The 21,879-nt window shown below is 36.8% G+C and overlaps 1 protein-coding gene across 2 annotated transcripts in view; it reads left to right on the top strand.

Annotated features, from left to right (window-relative positions):
* NHLRC2 (NHL repeat containing 2) overlaps positions 1 to 13,749 on the top strand; it is a 59,308-nt gene extending 45,559 nt beyond the window's left edge. Inside the window, exons 8-12 of one of the 2 annotated variants that reach the window (XM_073904174.1) lie at positions 525 to 647; positions 1,760 to 1,966; positions 3,096 to 3,315; positions 6,310 to 6,410; positions 10,493 to 13,749. In XM_073904174.1, the coding sequence (XP_073760275.1) occupies positions 525 to 647; positions 1,760 to 1,966; positions 3,096 to 3,315; positions 6,310 to 6,410; positions 10,493 to 10,504 (663 nt within the window). In that variant the 3' untranslated portion in view covers positions 10,505 to 13,749. Of the gene's footprint in view, positions 1 to 524; positions 648 to 1,759; positions 1,967 to 3,095; positions 3,316 to 6,309; positions 7,038 to 10,492 lie in introns of those variants that run through there. The other variant, XM_025880726.2, reaches the window with a different exon arrangement.
* The last annotated feature ends 8,130 nt before the right edge of the window (positions 13,750 to 21,879 follow it).

The following is a 21,879-nucleotide window of genomic DNA, read 5'->3' as shown; positions in this document are numbered from 1 at the left end:
ACTTGCATGTTTCGAATTGTGAAGTTATTAAATTTCAGGAGAGCAAGTTCTTGGCCTATCCATAAATTAAAGTGGAAGTCAGGCCAAAGGAAGTGTGAATATAAAACGCGAGTAACAAAACCATCTAAGAAAAGTCAGTTGGCTCTCCTTGATTACACAGATGTCGAGGCTTCAGGAAGAATGGAAGGATCAAATGTTGATTACAGAGGAAAGAGGAAAATGTAAATTAGATACTTGGCAGGAGGGTGGAAAGAGCACCAGATTAGTAGACTTGACCTGTTCCTGACCAGATGTGTGATTACTGTGAATAAAAGTACCAAGTGCCGTAAATTAACACAGGTTTAAAATTCTGTCATTTTTTTTCTTGTCTGAATTGAATACCCAGGTCTATTTATATGAAATCAGACCCATTTCCCCTTTAACTTAAGTAGCATATATAGTCTTCTTTTTACTTTATATCCTATGCTGTAGCACTGGAAAAATTTTAATACATGCTATTTCTTTCTTTAAAAAAAAAAAAAAAGAATTTATTTGCTTTTGGTGATGTTGATGGAGAAGGAATCAATGCCAAGCTTCAGCACCCACTTGGAGTAACTTGGGACAAGAAAAGGAATCTACTTTATGTGGCAGACTCTTATAATCACAAGGTGAGTCTTAATAGAATTCTAGATTATCCTGCTTTTCATCTGTGGCATTTAAAAAGCTGAAAGCTCTGTGAGCCTCCTCCAACTGCCACTTTAAAATAGAGAGGAGTAACAGTCTTTGACAACGATGTATAGGCCTTTGCTGTTCTTTTCTTAGTCCTTTCTTTGCAAAGAGGATACGATGGCACTCGGAGTTGGAGAAGGGACTAAATCAGTTCCCCGTGACTACAGCAAAAAATCGTGAATTGCGATCCATCAAAGCTGCCTAGTGACAGGGTAAATAAGGCGGCAGGTGACAGGAAAATTAGTATGTCAACTAACAAAGGAACGTTTCGAGCTGTTGCATAGTTGCAGTGCCTGCTAGCAAATAATTCCATTTTCAGCAGCATTTCCATTTTTGTCTCTATTGCATGGATTATTCAATTGTTGCCATTTTTATTGCATTTTTCTTTTCTATAAAAACTAGTGGAAAATGTTAATACCTTGTGATGACACCATAAATTAACATAATTGAGGCACAATTGGAAATCATTAGGTTTAACAGAAGCAGCCAATTCTCAGCCAGTGTTAGATGCTCGTGAAAAAGAAGAAAGTTCAACTGGGTCTTATTGTGAGGAAAAAGAATAACATTTAAAATTTTTTTTTGATTCCAGAATTTCATCAAAGATTGCTGCTGGAAGATAAGATGTAATTGGGTGTTTTATGTCATTTTTAGCTCTCAGAATGGAGTGTCTCCCCTGAGACTATAATTTGAATGTTTGGCTTTTCAAGAAAATATGGAAATGCCAATTTTTTTTTTTTTTTAAGATTTATTTATTAGAGCATCCTCATGAGTGGGAGGAGGAACGAAGGGAGAGGCAGAAAATCTTAAGCTGGGCACGGAGCCTGATGCAGGGCGCGATCTCACAGCCCTGAGGTCACTACCTGATCCGAAATCAAGAGTCAGACCCTTAACCAATGAGCCACTCAGGTGTGCTGGAAATGCCTATTTTTTTGAGATTTAGTAAGAATGCTAACGGCAGTCAAGTTCTCTGGTTTGCTTTTCACTACACTTTTCTATACTATGAACAAGAGCTTGACCTTCAGCTATATACTGCATTATTCTTTCCTTTTAGATTAAAGTTGTGGATCCAAAAACAAAAAACTGCTCAACATTAGCAGGAACCGGAGACGCAAGTAACGTTATCACTTCCAGCTTTACCGAGTCAACTTTTAATGAACCAGGAGGCTTGTGTATTGGAGAGAATGGCCAGTTATATGTAGCAGACACCAATAATCATCAGATTAAAGTGATGGATTTAGAAACAAAAACGATTTCTGTGGTAAGCAATCAAAGTGTAAGTTAAAGAGTATTATTTTAAGAATGATACTAAAGTCCTTACAGCACAGAAAGAGGCACTTTTGATTAAACCATCTCCAGTGTTGGACGTAAAACACGTAGGTAGTGAATGCTTCTTCCAGAATGCCCTGTTCTTGTTAAAATAAAAATTCCATTTGTGATGAGAATGTTTAAGATACTGGAAGTTGGAGAGAATTTGAACTTTCATCTGTGTTTGTCAAAAAAAAAAGTATGGGTGTAGACATACGTACGTACTACACGGGTTGGGTTGTCCAGGTGTTTTGTGTGTGTTTTTTTTAAGGATTCTTGGCTTCACCATAGGAAACAAAGATAACACATTAACCTCTTACCAGGTAACCTCCCAAAGGAAACCCTAGGAGCCACATTTCTCAACATGTTGAAAATAAGATTGGAAGAAACTTAAATGAGTTCTAATCAATTTTTTAAAGATAAGGATATAGTTTCCAAAAACGTTCACGCTACCTCTTGATATTATCACATTTGGCTGGGGAAAAAGACGAGTTTTTTTTTCTAAAATTCTAGGAATTCCCAAGATACATTTTTTTTTAAAGATTTTATTTATTTATTTGAGAGAGAGAGAGGGAGAGCACAAACAGGGGGAGCGGCAGGCAGAGGGAGAAGCCCCGACATGGGGCTGGATCCCAGGACCCCAGGATCATGACCTGATCCGAAGGCAGACGCTTAACCAACTGAGCCACCCAGGCGCCCCCAAGATATATTTTAAAATAAAAATACTGACTGCCATCATAACTGTCATTTCTCTTGACATCATCTTATAGTTGGCAGTGAAAATTGTAAGTGGAATTATACCCCCTACATTTAAATTAATAAAGTTTTACTTTAATTTCCTACCACCTGTAAACATCCTAGACAATGAACTTAGTTCTGTTTCATTAATATTAGTAATCTTTTTGCTAGGGTGAAATATGTTTCTGAACCTATAATTATAAGGATGTCTAAGTAAGCACATTTCTAATTCTAATTCAGACTAGAATGGCAATAAAGTTTTATCGACAGAGGTTCAAAAATAAGCTCTTAACAATTACTATGAAGTACTTATGTTTTAATTAACAGATTTTCTTACTTCCTAGCTCCCAGTCTTCAGACCTGACAATGCTGTGGTAGATGGCCCATTCCTGGTCGAGAAACGAAAGACATTGCCCAAACTGCCTAAATCTGCTCCAAACATTAGACTTTCTCCAGTGGCTGCATCACCAGGCCAGACTCTCCAGTTCAGACTAAGATTAGACCTCCCATCAGGAGCAGAGCTGACTGAAGGGGTACCCAGTTGTTGGTTTCTAACAGCTGAAGGTACGAGAATAATCTTGCAAACGTTCCAGTATGAAATTGCATTTACCAGTCTACCTTCCAGTAATACAGTGATCTAAATCTCAGAGTCCATTCTAAAGAAGGAAATTAATTTTTCCCTTGAGTAGGGTATTTTTAAAAACGTACTCTTTTAACTGAAGTAACTTGATTTAGGCTTTTTCCAAATCAGTTTTTTGGTGGTTTTACTACTTTTACTTTTCCAGATCTGCATCTGTCAAGTGCTTTAGAACTTTCAGTTGCTGTTCATCTTATTTCAAAAGGAGGACTTGATTTACCAGTTAAGCCTGAAGCTGCATTTTCTTCTTTAGAGATGCCAGAGGTAGAACCTGAGCCCCATTACTTGCTTGCTATAAGAAAATGGATGCGAAAAAAGTATCTTAAAAGCATGCCATCGAAGTAGAAGAACAAACCATTGTTGAAGGATATGTAATTGAATACAAATGAATCACTATGATCAGAATGCAGGCAGAGTCTTTGTCCTTACTAATTTGTAGTCATTTAAGCTAAGAGCACTTCCTGTTCGAGTCTATTCTCAAAGTATTCAGTGACTGTAAATTGTGTAAAGATTTGAATGTGTATTTGAAGCGCTGTGTGCTCTTGATTAATGTGTAAGAAGGAATCAGCCTGCCGCTTGCTTGATAGCAGTGCTTCGCAGCCCCTCTAATAGAGTGGACAACTGTAAAGTAAAATATTAGCGGTCCAGAACTAAGTGCTGACTTCTTGTCTCTAATGACCTTCCTCTGTCCTGGTCTCCCACGCTCTTTCACATGTTCTCAGTCTTCCATTTCCTCCCGCCTCCCCCCTCCTACCCTCTCACACACTTCTTTTGTGCCTTCCCCAGTCCCAGGCTCTGTGCCTTCTTACCTTGCTACTTTCTCAGGGCAGCCGCTGCTGTCCTGCAGCTACCCGCTGGGCATCCACACCAAGAGAACCCAGAGATCTTGGTCGTGTAGCCAGGAGGAACTGCTGGTTCAGAGTTGGGGAGGCTGGCCCTGGGGTGACTGAAACCACCCCCGCCCACCACAAGGGAGAGGGCTGAGCTCTGCAGGTGAGGAGGAGGAAGACGTTCGGAGCCAGCTCTGTGGACAGGAGAGTACTCAAACCCTGGCCATTCTTCTTCAGTCCTCAACTGTCGGCTTAACTGTTGTGCCATGTCTCTTAGTCTGCAGGGACTGCATCGATTGGCGATCACTGTTAATTTCATCTCTCTGTTGTAACTAAAGAGCAGTGGATTGACTTTTAAAATACGATATTGACAAATTAACATGTTCAAGTCTATTTGGTCCAACACACAGATTAATAATGAGCCACTGGAATACAAAATACAGGTAATATTAAGGTGAAGGAGTCTGTAGAGAAAAAGCACTTGTCCAAAATAGTGGTTCCATTTTTGTACATGGGCAAATAAGCTTGCAGACAAGAGTCCTAATAATTTAAGGTTTTTGAAAATTATTTTATAGGGTACATTTGTTACATCCATGATTAAAGGAAAGTTTTTCTTCTTGGCCAATTATTTAAAGAACTTAAAACATCTATTTTTAACTAAATTTTGGTCTATATAAAGTTGTCAGCACGTGAAGATTTGAAGTCCCCCCTCCAAAAAGACAGTTGTAAAAGCCCCACTGGCATATTATAACTTCACAAATCCCACATGTGATATACCTGAAAAATATCTAAAAAGACTTTATTTCTAGAATTGGACATTAAAATAGCACAATTATTTTCCTGTTTTGATTTAAAATATAAGTCTCCCACTAATCTGTTATGTAGCAAAGCCAAACATGAAATAAAACATATTCCCCAATACAGAAGCAAAGAAGGCCAAAGAATTTTAAAGAGAATTTTTAAATAATGGTTTAAAAGCTCTTCACTTAACTCCTTAGATTTTCACCTTTCACTTTCTCCTTACTCTGACTTGACATATTTTTCTCAAATTTGAGTTTTGAATCAACAGAGAACTAGAAGCAATATAGTGGAAGGGAGATGGAGAGGCCTAAGAAGAAGCAGGTGCTCCGAGTCTGTTGACTCATCCTGAGGTGAAAAGAAAGAAAAAAGCCAAAAAGTAGATACAGAATTTCATTACCACTCAGTAGGTTTTGTACAGATGACCAAAGTCATTGAGAAGTCATGAGACTGTGCTCCATGTCTTCTTTTTAAGATGGCAGGAAAGCATGTCCTGTGTTTTCCAGATGCTGGCTCTTGATTTCTAACCCCTCTTTAAGCTGAATATCCGTGTAAACATGTCCTTCCTCAATATGACTCAGACGTCCCTTCTGAGAGGAGGCACTGCATGAATAAAGAAATTTTTAAAATTCTGATACCAGAAGCTTAAAGAATTCTAATGGTTTACTACACTTGTGTTATAATCTACATATTTAAATCTAAGAAGAGTTATGTATTAAAATGAGGCAGACAAAAATCTTAGTATTTACATTGTTGAGCCGATCTGAATAATATATGCGGTGTTACTTGTCTCTAAAAAATGTATTTTTTGGTTTTTACCTTTGGATATTTAATAATTCATCATTATCTTGACTTTGAAAGTGACCGCAGAGTTGTACGTAGTCTGTATACCCTGGGTTATTCTGTAGTTGTCATAGGCATTCCTAAACACTTTATCTGGTAAAAATGACCTATTTGTTTATTTATAGAACTTAGTAGGTTTCATTTTTAATTTCAAGGATTAAGGATCTGTAGACATATTTGCATTATTCAGTTTGGTTTCAGTAGACATTTGCAATTTACAGTGTTCAAAGGAAGAATTTTGATAGTTTGCTATCAAGACCATTAGCCTGGGAACTCCTCATGGGTGGTCATTGTATCCCGTCAGTGTCCTTCACACAGAGCGTAATGCCTGGCACTTAGAGGCTTTCAGTAAATATCCGTTGATTGAATGAATTTAGTCTTCAGAAGGTTTGTCTAATTACCTACTTGTCTTCTTAAACAGTCTTAGTAATTTACCTTTGTATTTTCTAGGCAATGAATGGCTTCTTCAAGGACAGATACCCTCTGGAGAAATAGAGAGCATTTCCAGTCAGCCAGCGATCTCACTGCAGATTCCTGGAGATTGCTTGTCCCTTGAAGCCGTGATATCTATCAGCGTGTTCCTTTATTACTGTAGCGCAGACAGCAATGCCTGTATGATGAAGGGAATTTTGTTCAGTCAGCCTTTACAGATAAGCCGTGCACACCAAGGGTGCATCGCTCCAGTGGAGCTCAAGTATGGATTTTAACAAGCCAGTTAGCCACCCAGTCGCCACACAGCCACTGTCCTCCATCCTCATCATCACTGTAACTTAGGAAAAGCAGCTTTATTTCTGCCTCTGGATACCAAGGAACCCACTGCTCAGTTCTAGCAACTGGTTTTAAAATAAAGCTATGCTCCATATTTACTTATCTAGTATAAACAAATTCCTTCATTCTGGCTGTGTACCAGTTAAATCACTGACCATCATTTGAACCATGATTTTGTAATCCCTGCTGCTATTTGGCACAAAACTTAAATCCACACTGTAGTCTAGAATATTATCATGAACATAATTCGCAGTGAATACTGATAATGAAACCAAATATTTTAACTAACTTTTTCTACCTTTATTAGTATCAAGGAGCACATTTGAATATACACATTTCACAATAACTTTAAACAGAACCCAAGATCCAGGACACCTGCCACTCAAACCCTAAGGTCTGTTTAAGCCACACACACACACACACACAAAAAAAAAAGTCTTTACATCGCAGTAGAAACTTAGAATATCTGGGTGGTAAATATGTTCTTTGTTCTCTTCTGTGATTCTCTCAGTTGAGAGTGATTTAAAAGAGAATTTCTACTTTTATTATAAATTGCTATTTTAACATACCATGATTAATGCCTTATAACTCTATTCAGAAAAAGTATGTCAGAGGATGTACAGACTCCTTTGAGTCCCCAGAGATACTATAATTTTCACAGAGAAAAGGACTTTGAGACCTATTACTGTCTGTGATACTATTTATGATAAAAAATCAATTGTGACAGCTGAATCTGAGTCAATGGGTATATATGCTGTCTTAGAGGTTTAAATTTCACTTAGAAGCACTAAGATATGCAGATTGGTTGGGGTTTGGGTTTTTTGATTCCCGTATTCAGAACTTAAATTATGATCATTTATTGTGATGTTTTTAAAAATCACTTTTAAGCCTTCAAAGAAAATTTTAGTGTGAAGCACTTTCGTGCTATTAATATGTATATATATTTATTACTCTTTAAAATATTAGGGCTGAAACATACAGGGATTTAATGACACTGGGGTTATTTTTAACCCATAAAGAAATTGTCACTAGAAGATACTGAAAGTTTTTTCTTTATCATTTCCCTTTATAACTATTTAAAAGCCTATTCTTGGTTTTACTATAATTGATTCAATATGTTTGTGATTTAAGCAGCTTATAGAATTTTGAAAATGTCAGGTAAACTATATCCAATAAATATTTATAGACAAGATGGCATAATATGTCTTTCCCTTCAAAAGCAAATTAGAAGTGTGATCTCTGGAGGACCATCATCTGCCCCTTTTTCTTTTTGAAATATTGTTTTGAACATACTAGCTTTATTTACTCAGGTTACCTAAACCTCTGAAGTAAGGAAGTATGTAGTACTGACTTTGATTCAATTTGTAACCTGCTAAAGCTATTTTTAAAGAGATGTATAAATGTAAAGTTAAAAAGAGTCTTGTTTAAAATTATATATAATTAACCTCATAAACCTTTTCTTCCCACAAAAGAATTCTGTAATAAAGGGATGTATAACATTAATACTTTTACAGAGAATAGGCTGAAGTCATGTTTTAATCTCATTTGAAATATACTTCTCATTTCCAGTTGGACATGATGAGAATATTTTCACTCCCTGGGAAAGAAGTATATGCAGTTTTAACCTAATTCAGAAATACCTGATAATTAATTTTTCAATATAATATGCAAGCACATATATAGTTTTGTGTTATGTTTCTCAGAATCTAGTAATATTCTTTTTGTCTAGACAGTTTTCAGTTAGTATTAAGCTTATACTTTTCTTTGCAAAGTATGGGTTATTAAACATTCTTATTCTTACCCAGTCACCAGTCTGCACCATTTTACATTAAAAATATTATTTCTATGGATTTAGTATGATTTTTTGTAAATCCTACTAAAGCAGTATAAATAGGTTCCTAGAACTTATGACTAACATAAACCCCTTACATAAGAGGAAGCACTAGAAAGTTTATTTTTAAAAACTTGATCCTTGGCTGGCTTCTGCTTTCTATAAGGACTTCCATATTGTTTTTTTAACTTTTGCTTCTCTTCTTGTATAGATTATGCCCAGTGATAGTTTAGAAAGAGTAAGTATAAGTCATCTTAAAGTGCCAGTAATGTGGCATCACACACACTTTGACATCATTCCTAGAATCTTGGACCTAAATTATTGTGCTGCTTTGTCACTTTTTCCACCACTCTTTGTGATGTCCTTTCACAAGTGGTAGAACTTTCTTTCCCTGAATTTATACTCAGGATTAGTATGATCCCTGAAAAGAATTTTGCTTATCTTAAATATGCTGCCTCAAGCAAATATTTAATCTATTCACAAGGAAAAACTTAACAGTTTAATCACCCGTAAGTGTAACTTTGATAAAGTTCAATGACTACCAAACAGTTTTCTCCTTACCTGTTTTTTTTTTGGGGGGGGGGGTTCTGAACAAAAGTTTTTTTTTTTATGTTATGTTAATCCCCATACATTACATTATTTCTCCTTAACTGTTCTAATACTATAGTTCTGGTATTATTGGGTCTGCAGAAAGCTATAATCTTAACACAGCCAAAAAAAATTCCCATGTGTGGATGAGATAACACAGATCAAGAATTTCCACCTAAGTTTCTCTCACAGGCAGGATAGTTTTGAGTTAATATCATTGAACTAACCTACTCTCTGCTTGTTTTTCCATGTTGGAAAATTTAGGAAAATATTGAAAATATATATCAGTAATAATTTTCTGCCTGCACAAAATTTATTAGTTTATTATATCTGCCAATTAAAAAGACTTCAGTCTGACCATTGTATTTGGCATCATGTTTAAGAACAATTATCAGAAAATTCCATAGTTCACAATTGCATAAAAATATGTGGAGAGGAATTATGTCAACAGTGGTTCTCCTGAGTGATGAAATCATGAATATTTTAATTCTACTTGTATTTTTTTTTCAGTGAACAATGTGTTATTTTCAGAAAAAGAAAACTGGAAGCAATTTTTAAAGATCTAAAGTGAACTGAGTTATAAGCACTGATGTAACTTTTCTAAAGTCATCCTTATTACCAAGGATCAGAACATAGTTTGGAGCCCTTTGTTCTGTTGGTTCTCTTAATTATGTGATTTGGTGAAGACAGAAATGATCATGACTTTTTCTTCTGGGGGTTTTATAGTGTAATGTGGTATAGTGGTTGAGAGCATGTGCTTTGCAGGCTCTAGGATTCTAACCGTATACAGTGGGGCTCTTCTACCTGTTTTATGGGGGTCACTGTAAGGCTTCAATAGTGTTTGTATTTAGTAATTAATGGAACTGCTAGTTATTCACTTAGTTAATAATGATAATTTATGACCATAAACACATAGCTTGACATTTTCTTTGCAACTACAATTTCTAAAGGAAAATACTTCTCAGCCAACTATTTGATAAGTTAATAATCTCCATGGAGCTGGGATTCAAGAAGAGAAACAGTTTTATAATAAAGTATATTACTACTTTATAAATGATGTTATAGTTAGAAACCTACAGTTTTATGAAAATTTTCTTAAACAGACCCAGGACTACGAGTCATATACTTCCTTTGAGAGGGTCCAGACATACTGACCCTACACCCCATTCCTGTAACACACTGATGGTGCTTTACAAAGTCTTCAAAGTGCCTTCATGCATTTTGCCTCATTTGAGCTTCAAAGTAACCTATGAATCAGACAAGTAGATGTTACATCCATTTTACAGATGTGAAAATGTGGGTGACATAACTCAAGTTCTCAGAATAATGCCTGATGCTGGAGTGGGGCCTGGCGTGGGCTGTTGCTCAGCCAATTGCGTGGAGTGACTAAAAGGTGAATAGTGAGTGACTTATGTTTTATCTGAATATAGGTCTCCTAATTCCTACCTCTATTCCTAGATGGAAAGTGAAAACAAACTGCAGAATTAAGAAAGAGTACGTACTTCTGTGAATGCTTTCTTCAGCCTCTGTTAAGTATTTAAATAAAGTAATACAAATAGCTGAATTTATTGAGTGCTTACTATGTGCCTGGCACTTTTCTAAGTGCTTTTTATGCATTAACTCATTTAATCCTTACAACAGCCTTCTGAGAGAGATACTGTTTTTCCTTATCTCCCCGATGATGAAACTGAAACAACAAAGTTCTAAGCAGTTACGTAGACTCGAGATCACACATTTAGGAAGTGGCTGGGCCTGGATGAGTCTGCTCCACTACCATACCACTCTGCCTCTCCAAAGTCGGGGTTTTTTAGACCTCAGTCTTTCAAAGCTATATATAGTAAATAGTAATCAAAGAATCCAAAAAGTCCTAGTGATGATTGTTTTTTAAATTTAAGTTAAATCCATTTAACTATTAGCTCTTTGGACTTTTCATTTTACCCTCTTGGGAACAGTCTGTATGCTTTTGTTTTCCAAAAGATTTTATGTACCATTCTTTCTTAAATTCGAATATTATCCAGAATTTTTCTTGGCAGACAGATGTATTAAAGAATTAAGTAGATTTTCAGTGTTAGTTCCAACAATGCTATTTTAATTGGTCTTCAAAAGGTAATTATAAGACCTTGTCATAAAGGATAACTGAATTTTTAGCACAAGGCTGTCTCAGACCCTAAACATCTTCATATTTAAGAACATTCTGTTTTTAATAACTAAAGTGAGTTCTAGAAGCATAATATTTGGCCAACCTGTTAACACACATAAAGCACATAAAGCTCTCTGCCTACTTGCTTCGTAAATGACACTGGAATGAGAACCTCCACCCCAGTGACTCAAATATATGTGATTCTATTACAGTAAAGTTTTCACCAGATCAGCCTATTCTAGAGTTAGGTACTGACAGGAACGAAGTAAAATTTTATATACCACTGTGGTTCATGATCATCCAGGAACAAGATTATAAACATCTTTTCATTAGATAGTCTGCTAATTTAATTAGAATGTGTTAATTGTTATAAAATCCCATTCCTGAAACCCATTAGGAAATGTACAACTTAAAAAGTAACTATTGTGTCATACTTCAGAAGTAGAATTCACTATTAATCACCAAGAATCCTCTTTCTCCTGGGGCACATACATAGTTTATTTAAATGAATTCACGCTAACCAAAAGTCACTGTTTTGTCCTAAATAATTAGAAGTTTGTTTTCCCCATTTCCTTGCAATAGGATAATCTAAAAGAACAGTATTACACAGTAGGGGCTTACTGATCTGCCTGCATGTGTTCCGTGACCAGGAAACCTTGGCCCTTCTCCACCAGACCTGCAGGTTCCCCTGGCTGCTTCTGGCCTCCCGGCAGCCAGTCTGACCACAGAGGGCCTGGGTACAGCGGACCAGGAGGCCGCGCTAGGCAGCTTTTCTGATTGCAACCCTTCCATTTTTCTGTGTGCTGATTTGGTTTAATTGTTTTCAAAGGTTAGAGCTGGAAAGTGAGAACTCTACATCCTTGCTGTGGAATGTTTGCCTAGAGTTCTCCACTGTCTGGTGTGTCCCTCTTCGAGGCATGTCGCTCTCAAGTACACCAAGGGGTGTTTTGTTGTGTTGAGAGCCCCCAACCAAAAGGAAAGAATCACAGTTATTTCCAAATAGGCCTCCCTGCCTGTACCAGCAACTGTGTCCTAAAAAACACTAAGCGAACATAAACTGAGGCCTTTTTGTGACTGTCAGGGCATGGTACGAATTCCTTCTTTTAGTAGCAACTGACAGAGCTGGTGTTTCTTAGTAATACAGAGTGAAGCAAAATCTGTTAATGTTGAAACTTGAGACTGAATGACATGGACAATTTATTGCCTTTGGTTTTAATATACTTGGTTACATACTAAGATTTGAAATACAGTGACATGAGACCTCATAATGCTGAGAAGTAGGAAAAAAAATCGGCCTTCAGATTTAAATATGCCCAGTTTAGACAGTCTTTTTATGATTATCTACCGTGCTATGCTCATGAGAAATATATGCTAAAGTATACAGGGCAAAACAGTTGATAAAGTATGGTAATGAAGGGTAAAAATAGACATGTTCCTATCTGAAAATGTAGAAGGACTCTGCCATGTAACAATCTATTGTTAGAATTTGTGGTCATTACAATCGTGCTGTGAGCATCTACAGGATGGGCTGCTTGCGCCGTTCATTATACCATTCAAAACTAACGAGTTTTTGCTTGTATAGGGTTGAAATGTGCTGTTCATGCATGCCTATGATATTCATCATCCAAATTTACCTGTAAAACATACATTACCACTTCCTCTCCACACCTTAGACTTCCCTTTCTTTAAAAACAACAGTAGTTTCTGTAGAAGTTTCAGTGAGGAACTATGGTTTCACAAATAACAGAGCAGATGGTTTTGTTGCAGTACATTTTTTTTCTAGACTTCCTAATGAGATCTCAGTTTCCAGAGGAGAACAGTACTCCATGTGATTTAAAGATTAATTTCTCTCTAATTTGCAATATACCTTCCTAATATTTTAGGAATAGTTAGGTTAGTATTTTTTTAAAGGTTTGACGTTCCGTTAGGGCGCATTGAGAACCAACTTAGAAATGTTTTCGTTGCTGTGATCACTTTACATGTGGTTTATAGACAAATCAGAGTTTTCTGTGCGCTTGAGATATGTATGTATAATACACTCCCAAATTGTAACATTTCATAAATTTGTGAAATTTAGAGACTCAGACTCTGCGGTCTTTTGTGTGGATAAAGTTGATTTATTTTTGAGAATAGAGTTGGTCTGCTGTGCTGACTTCATATCTGTCATTCCAAAGGTTTGATTACATTTATTTTTTCCTCCAAAGATAAAAAATGCAATGAAATCCAATTTATAATTTCATATACTGGTATTTCCATTCATGCTCTAATTCTAAAAATTAATGTGGTCTGCATATTTAAGTGTTTCATGTAGACAGATTAATATATTTTTACAACACTATTTCTGCATATATTTCAAGACTATTTTCAGTGACTTTTTCAAGTACATGTGTTAACAGAAGATCATATAGAATGAATGTGTGCATCAGCCTTCATTACCAACTCAAAAGAAGTGTAATACGTGTGATTATAAAAGAATGTATTTATACTGTACACTAATGCCTAATGCCTCTTTTCTAAAACTTTGCACTATTTTATGAAATAGATTAAATATTTTCTCTCTAAAGCCATGTTTCTGTTTTTAATATGCTTTCTGTTTTAAATACACCATGAGATAATTTTACTGCTTACAAATCTAAGTCACAATTTAGTATTTGAACTTTTGGGGAAATGAGTGTAGGTACTGATTTAAAAAAAAAAAACCCTGCAAGCAAATAAAATCATGCAATCATAATTACAGTAATTAAAATCATAAGTATAAAAACTGCATTTAGGAAAGGCGATCTATTCAGTAAATGGTTTGGGGAACATTTGAAAAGAAAAAAGATCTCTAGGGACACCTGAGTGGCTCAGGTGGTTAAGCATCCAACTCTTGATTTCATTTCAGGTCACGATCTCAGCGTTGTGAGACTGAGCCCTACATCAGGCTCCACACTCAGTGGGGAGTCTGCTTGAGATTCTCTCGTCCCTCTACTCACTCTGTCTCTCAAATAAATCTTTTAAAAAAATCTCCATTTAACACTATTTACAGAATTTGAAAGGAATTAATGACAATAAAAATTAAGAATACAAAATGCCAGAAGAAATGAAAGAGAATATAGTGTCAGGGGTGAGGAGGGCATTTCTAAGTATGACCTAAAACCCAAAAGCAATAATGGGAAAGATTGATATGTATGACTACATAAAAGTTTTAGGCATCTGTATAACAAATGAGAACAAATGAAAAGTTAAAATGAAAAAGTATTGCAAAACATAAGATTGGACATAAAATTAATCATATGAGGAGCTCCTATGAACTATATATATATTTCAAGTGTGTGTGTTAACAGAAGATCATATATCCTATGAAACATACCCCCGTTAGAAAATAGGCAGAGAATGTGAGCATACAGCTCATAAAAGAAAGCAATGAGAAGATGCTCACTTCACTAAATCAAATGCAAATCCATCCATTCAGCTATTTACTGAGCATTTCTTATGTCGCTAGGTCCAGTGATGAACACATCAGACAAGGTCCTTGCTATAGAGCTTGCATTGTACCTGAAAGGAGAGATAAGAATGAATAAATGAACCAAAAGGGTAATTGCTGAAACAAGGTAAATAAGAGAGTAAAGGCCTCCCACTGAATTATGAAAGTATGAGAAAATGAAAAAATAAAGCTAATATTATCACGCTGTACTTTACGAATGTTGAGAATTAAACTTTTCTTTGTAAGAAAACTTACCAAAAGTATTTGAACAGTGCCTGCTTCCTCCTCATCATAAAATTTGTAATAGCAAGTATTTTTCTCAAAGGCAAATCATCTTTTGCCTTTCTAAGATTGGATCAGCTTCCAAAATTTTCATCCGTGTTTTCAATGCTGTGCTCTATCTCCCACGGTTTCCTTAATGTGAAGTTTTTTCCATCATCACTTCTTCTGGGACATCAGCCTTCTCATCACAGCCACTTCCTCATGGACTTCAAGTCACCCTCCATCAGTGTCCCTGGGTACACATCAAGTCTATCAAATAACAACAGCATTCCCAAGGCCAGCTCTCACTCCACCTACATTCAACTCAAATGTCACTTCCAGTGTGTACATGTTTCGTTTCTTTGCTGGACTTCCTGTCTTGATGGCCAAATCCCTCTTTTGGTTATCCGACAAGAAGTCACCACAACTACACATTTTGCTGTCTGTGTACAATCAATCACACACAGCGACCAGTCACCAACAGACTTTGGAAGAAGTGACATTATTGGTCACTGATCATGGGACACATCTGTTATTACACAGTGATTTGTGGACTGAAGAGCTAACAGTGAAGTTTGTACTTAGATGATTATAGTCAATAATCCCTGCAGCTGAAATTAGAACAGTGTTCTTGAGGGAGTGGTGTTATTGAAACTGTTGGAACTGAAGCTGGGCACGTCAGAATTATTTGGAGCAAGAACTGCCTGCATATGTATAGGGATTTAAAAAAAAAGGAATAGATAAATGGAAGGATACGACAAACCCTAATAACTGCATAGAGTTGAATATAGGGGATAGGGAAGGATTCGTATTTATTTACCCTATATATTTTTTTTACTGTTTGGAATTTTACAATATTACAAGTTTTTCAAGTAAACTGAAGTGAGAAAAGGATTACTTGTGTTTCCCACAATCACATTGCTTGCTGTGTGTGCATCCTGAAAAATGTAAGCAGAAGGGTAATGAAGAGTAATATGAGAAACAGGATTGAATATAGAAATATTTGTGGGAGGGGGAAAAAAAGCCTATACTGGTTATTTTAGACTCTGTGAAGAGAAATCATGCAAACGAGAGTAAACCTGTCACAAGGTTTATTATTTTGTCTAGAACACACCAACCTTGTACCAGCTGACCTGACACCATCACTTAATCACAGAATGATCATGAGCAAGTTACTTCCTCTCCACTGACATTGTTTCCTCATCTGTTAAGCCAGATATTATTACCTCACGGAATCATTGTATAACATTAGAAAAGCACTTAGCCCAGTGACTCACAACCAGTGAATACTCCAATGACTCCATGGAGTCATTCGTGCCATGGAGAACATGGACCTTTCTGCCCGTGAAGAGAGGTCTGTCTTCAGATAGAGACTCAAAGACAGTTGATGTGTTTTTCCCACGTGGGGAACTCAACCCAAAGACTTCGGTTCTGAGCCATTTGAAGATTATGCAGTTTGGAATACACAGGGGAAAATCTGCTTGTTTAGCTTTACTTCAAAATAATAATAATTTGTTATTGACACCCTGGGACTTTATTTTTTTAGGATGAAACCCATCCCTATAAACCAACTCGTTTATTTAAAAATAAATTTTCGTACATTTAAAAATACACAGAGTTTTAATAGGACTGAGAAAATTATTTAGAACACTTTTATCTCACCAAAGGCAACCTTGTTAGTGTAAATAACGTTGTGCAACTCCATTCTCTAGCTAATTCAATTGTTTTTTGAACTCCTAACTGGGTAAGAAATTACCCAGACTTAAAAGAATCTTAAGGGGGGGAAAATTGGATATTCATCCCTTTTTTTTCTTAATGAATATGCCACAAAAATATTTGAAATACTCTTTATGTATATAAAACCTCATTTAGAATATTTTTAAAATTTGTTTAAATGGAGGTTTATTTAAAAAATCATGGGTTATCCAACATACAGTCATCGTGCTATTTTACAGATTCGTGACCTTGAACTTAACAGCTTTCCAAAAAATAAATTGCTCTTTATTACGTGATTTTTTTTTCATGACACAGGGAGTACATCTAGACATTGAGGATATTTTGTGCTCAATTCTTAATCTTGTCAGCTGTTAAGGAATCAAGGAACTTGGATGACCGGCATGATAAGCAAATGTATCTCCAAACTCCCACAGTCTGAAATTGCCTGTCCATCTAGAGAGCAAGCCTCATTGGCATCCAGTGACGTGTCAGTGCGGCTGATTGCTGTCCAGGAGGGCAGTGAGCCCCTCAAATCAGTTTTTCAATCATCAGGTTTTAGTGAAACTAAGATAAGACATCAATTTTTCACAGGAACGCACACTGTACTTCATTTTGCTCTTTGCCAAAGCACTTTAAGTGACCTCTTTTATGTTCAGGTAGGGTTTCACTTTTAGCTTAAAGACATTTCCCATGACCTTCAAACCATGCTTATGCCTTAGCACTTTATAATATTCATTAATGTGAAAAAAAAATTCTCATCCTAGTTTCACTAACACCTGATGATTTTAAAACTGATTTGAAACAATCCTGTTTCTTTATCTTGAGGGGCTTCTCCCCTTCTTGAAAACAAATCAGCAGCACTGCCACATCACTGGATTCTGATGAGGGCTTACTCCCAGTGCCAAAAGGCAAGGTTCAGCTTGCCAAATTTGGGAAATATATCTCCTTGTCACTTCAGTTATTCGAGTTCCTTGATATAGATCTATCTAGATCTAGGTATGGTTTAGTTATAATAACTATGGATATATCACTATATGTGTGTGTGTGTATGTATGGATATATATGTATAATATAAATATAAATATATATATATATATATAATTGTGGCCTACATACATAATTTAGTGTGTATCATTTGTGGGTGTGTATATTGGGCCAGTTGTAGTGTCCCCTTTTTTGACCCCAAACTCAAGTTCCAGGCAAGCTTAGAGCACAACTTTAATAAGTAGTTAAGTTAAATTAAACTTTGCAAATTAGAATTTAAATCTATGCCCCGCATATTTTAATTTCATTTTATTGCTAAGAGAAACTGCTAGACATTATCACTGTGTCTGTTGTTTGTTCTTCCTCTTATTGAAGAAAACACTGATTTGCCCTTAGAGTGGAAAGGTCAAGTTCCACAATCCTGCCAACACAAGAGAGCATTCATTGACCCTAATATTTTTAAGATTTTAATTTGAAAAGCATCATCTCATTAAATAACAGCTACCTCTTTAAATTCAACTAGTTCTATATTAGGCATTTCGTTGGAAACGGCAGCACAACCGAGTCCCTTATTAGAACAAGAAAGATAAGGAGGGTAAATATTTGAAGTGTAGTTTATCTCCCCATTCCTGGAGAGGGGAAAAAAAACAATAGCTTACCCAAGTTCAGGAAGCTGACATGACCTAAGAATCCAAGCATTGCAAGGGATCTAACGAGGCTGTTTACTCTGTGCCCCTAGTCTTTGGGCAGCAACACACCTAAGTCAGCCTTGCAGGGAAGCAAGTAGAAAAGACAGCTGCTTTTATTTGTTTAACTTCCTGGAGGAAGAAAAAATAATCATCCACGTGGCCCAGAACCTTATTTGGTTTACTTGCACCTTGCTATTACAAACTGTAAGATATTCTTGGGTGTTTCGCTGTGGTTCAGAGTAGTAGGTGAGAGGTACAACACCGAAGTTATTTTGATAATTTGTGTTAATAAAGTGCCTCTGTCAGATTTTATCATAATGAATGAGGTGATAGAAAAGTTGCATTTTAGTCACTCATGAGATCTAAAAACAAGGGTCTAGCCTGTTTTAAAATGCAATTCTGCAACCTTTATAGGTAGTACATTCTATTATTTAACAACCTTGCAAGGAGAGGATTCCTTGTGTCTAAGTACCTTGCTCTGCATTATAAAGCATTCCACTTGTTTGTTGCTCAATGAACATATATACTAGCTCTTCACACCCTTAACCTTCTCCTTTCAAAGTTAATCATTTCATATTTTAGCATTGTCTTCAGATCAATACTAATTCCCCACATATATGCCTCCTAGGTTCTCTTCCTCAGCCTTCTGAGCCATTCACGGCCACCTGAAGCCATAAGTCAAGAATTAAGCAGGGCATTCTATGAAAAGAACAGCTAATAGTAGAGATTAGGCATACTTCCAGAACATCACATGAGGAGTTCTGAGGACCCTCTCTCCATTGAACGACCATAACTGGTAAAAATTGTTTATAAATAACCATCTAAAATTCCTATAAATTGTTCCAAGGGCATAGAGCAAATGAAGAAACACTTATACAAGAAAATCTAAATCTAGGTAAAAAGCTTGAGAATCTGTGACACTAGAGCCATGACCCACTCCCCCCCCCCCCCCCCAGATCAGTATGACAGAACCTCCACTCCAGTGGGTGTGACCAAGAAGTTCAGACTCCCTCTTCCCTGGTTCCCAGGAGAGGGCTGCAGAGGTTCCCCCAGGAAGGCAGGCTGCCAATATTCTCATCTCCCCAACCTGGGTGTTGAAAAAGCTAAATTCCAGGTGCATGCAAGAAATCAGGGTCTCCCTTCCTTCACCCATGGCCACTCCTACAGTGGAGGCTCTACTCTAGGCATGGCAAGCCAAGAATACTGGGACCCTGGACACTCTCAGCCCACCTCACTTAGGGCAGAGGTTCCACGCCAGATGCAAACCAGAAAGACCAGAGGCTACCACCCCACCCAGTGCCCTCCTCACAAAGCCCGGGTGTCACTCCCCCAAAGCAGGCCTCTATCCCCACTCCCATCTCCAGAACAGTGATACAGAGCAGCAGAAATGAAAGGGGGGACATTACCACCAATCTTACAGAAGTACAAAGGATTACGAATGAAAAATATTAATAACTTTAATAAAATGAGCATATTCCCACAAAGACATTGACTGAAACTGACTCAAGAAGAAATAGAAAACATTCAAAGATCTATACAAGTTAATAGATTGAATTAGTAATTTAAAAACTTCCCACAAAAATATTCCCAAGAACAGATAGCTTCACTGGTAAATTCTGCTAAGTGTTTCAAGATGAATACTAATTCTTCACAAAACTCTTCCAAAAAGTAGCAAAACACTCCCCAACTCATTCTATGAGGCTGGTACCAAAACAAGAGAAACACGTCACAAGAAAACTACAAACCAGTATCTCTTATGAATACAGATGTACAAATCCTCGACAAAATAAATCTAACTGGAAAAAAAAAATCTAACACACTGAATCTAGCAACATATAAAAAGAATGGCATATTAACATAACAATAAAAAATTAAAAAAACAAAAGAATGGCATGCCATGACTGTTGTATAATAAAGAATTTGCCTGGACATTGCCTAAGGTTCCTGGCATGGAGCTTCTAAAACCCTTGGAATCTCCTGAGTGATGAAGTGTCTTTGTTGTTTATGAGCCTCTTGGGTCATGTCTAAGTTTATGCTAAGGATGACTCCTGGTGAGCCCCTGGGTAGCTTCAGGATGGGGGCTGATCACAGTTTGAAGGACTAGCCATGTGATTAGAGGGTTGAAGCTTTGAGCTACATGACATCAATCTGATTTCCTGACCTCCGAGGAGGAGAAGGCAGGGCTGGAGCTAGAGTTCAAGCACATGGTCAATGTTCAGTAAATCATGCCTATGTAATGTAATCCTAATAAAAACTCTGGACACAACTGGTGGAGTCTCCTAGTTGGTGAACACATCAATGTGCCAAGAGGGTGAGAGACGCTGATTCCATGGGGAGAAGGCAAAGAAGCCCTATGTTTGGGATCCTCCCAGACTTCACCCTACATGTCTCTTCATTTAGATATTTTCCTGAGGTCTGTGAATTGTTCTGGTGAATTACTGAACCCATGGAGTTCATGGGAAACTCCCAGGCTTGTAGCAAGTCGATCTGACATGAGATCAGTCTTGTTGTGGACCTTTACTAATGCTTTACTAAAGCTTTAACTTGTGGGCTCTATACTAACTCTATTTGGTTGACAGTTTTTGTCTTTGAGCACTTTGAATATGTTATTCTCCTTGCCTCTGGCCTCTATCTTTTCTGCTAATCTTATTGGGATTCTCTTGCATGTAACACATTATTTTTCTCTTACTGCTTTCAAGATTTTTCTGTCATCTTTGACTTTCATAATTTTTACCATGATGTATCTATTCATACACCTCTGTTTCTATCCTATTTTGAGCTTAATCTCTTGGATGTGCAGGATATTATTTTTCAACAAATTTGGGACATTTTTTATTTCTTTGATAATTTTTCTGTTCCTTTCTCTCTCTTCTCTTTCCAGTTATCCTGTTGATGTGCTTGACGGTGTCCCCATTTCCCTGAGGTACTGTTCATTTCTATTCATTCCTTTTGCTCTCTGTTCTTCAGCTGGCATCATTTCTATTGATTTATCTTCAAGTTCACTAACTTCTTTCTTCTGCTAGTTCAAATATGCTGTCGAGCCTCTGGCAAATTTAATGGACTTGATTTTTTACAGCAGTTTTAGGTTTACAGCAAAATTGAGCAGAAAGTACGGAGATTTCCCATATATCTGCTACCCCTCACACACATGCACAGCTTTCCCCACTAACAATATCCTACACTAGAGTGGTACATTTGTTATAATTGATGAATCTGCATTGATACATCATTATTACCCAAAGCCCATATCTTCCACTAGGCTTCACTCTTGCTGTTATATATTCTATAGTTTGACAAATGTATAGTGATACGTATCCACCATTATAGTATCATATAGAATAGTTTCACTGCCCTAAAAAATCCTCTGCCTATTCACCCTTCCATCCCACCTATCCCTTGATATCTACAGATTATTTCCCCATCTCCATGGTTTTCCCTTTTCTAGAATGTCATATGGTTGGAATCAGAATATGTAGCCTTTCCAGCTAGGTTTCTTTCTCCCAAATAGGTAGTATGCATTTAAGATTCCACTATATCGTTTCATGGCTTGACACCTCATTTCTTTTAGGGCCAAATA

The sequence above is a fragment of the Callorhinus ursinus genome, unplaced genomic scaffold (genome assembly GCF_003265705.2).
Source record: "Callorhinus ursinus isolate GAN/ISIS: 27379988/994484 unplaced genomic scaffold, GSC_fseal_2.0 scaffold20, whole genome shotgun sequence".
Lineage (NCBI taxonomy): Eukaryota > Metazoa > Chordata > Mammalia > Carnivora > Otariidae > Callorhinus > Callorhinus ursinus.
Note: the sequence above shows the minus strand (reverse complement) of the source record. Positions and strands in the feature narration are given on the sequence as shown.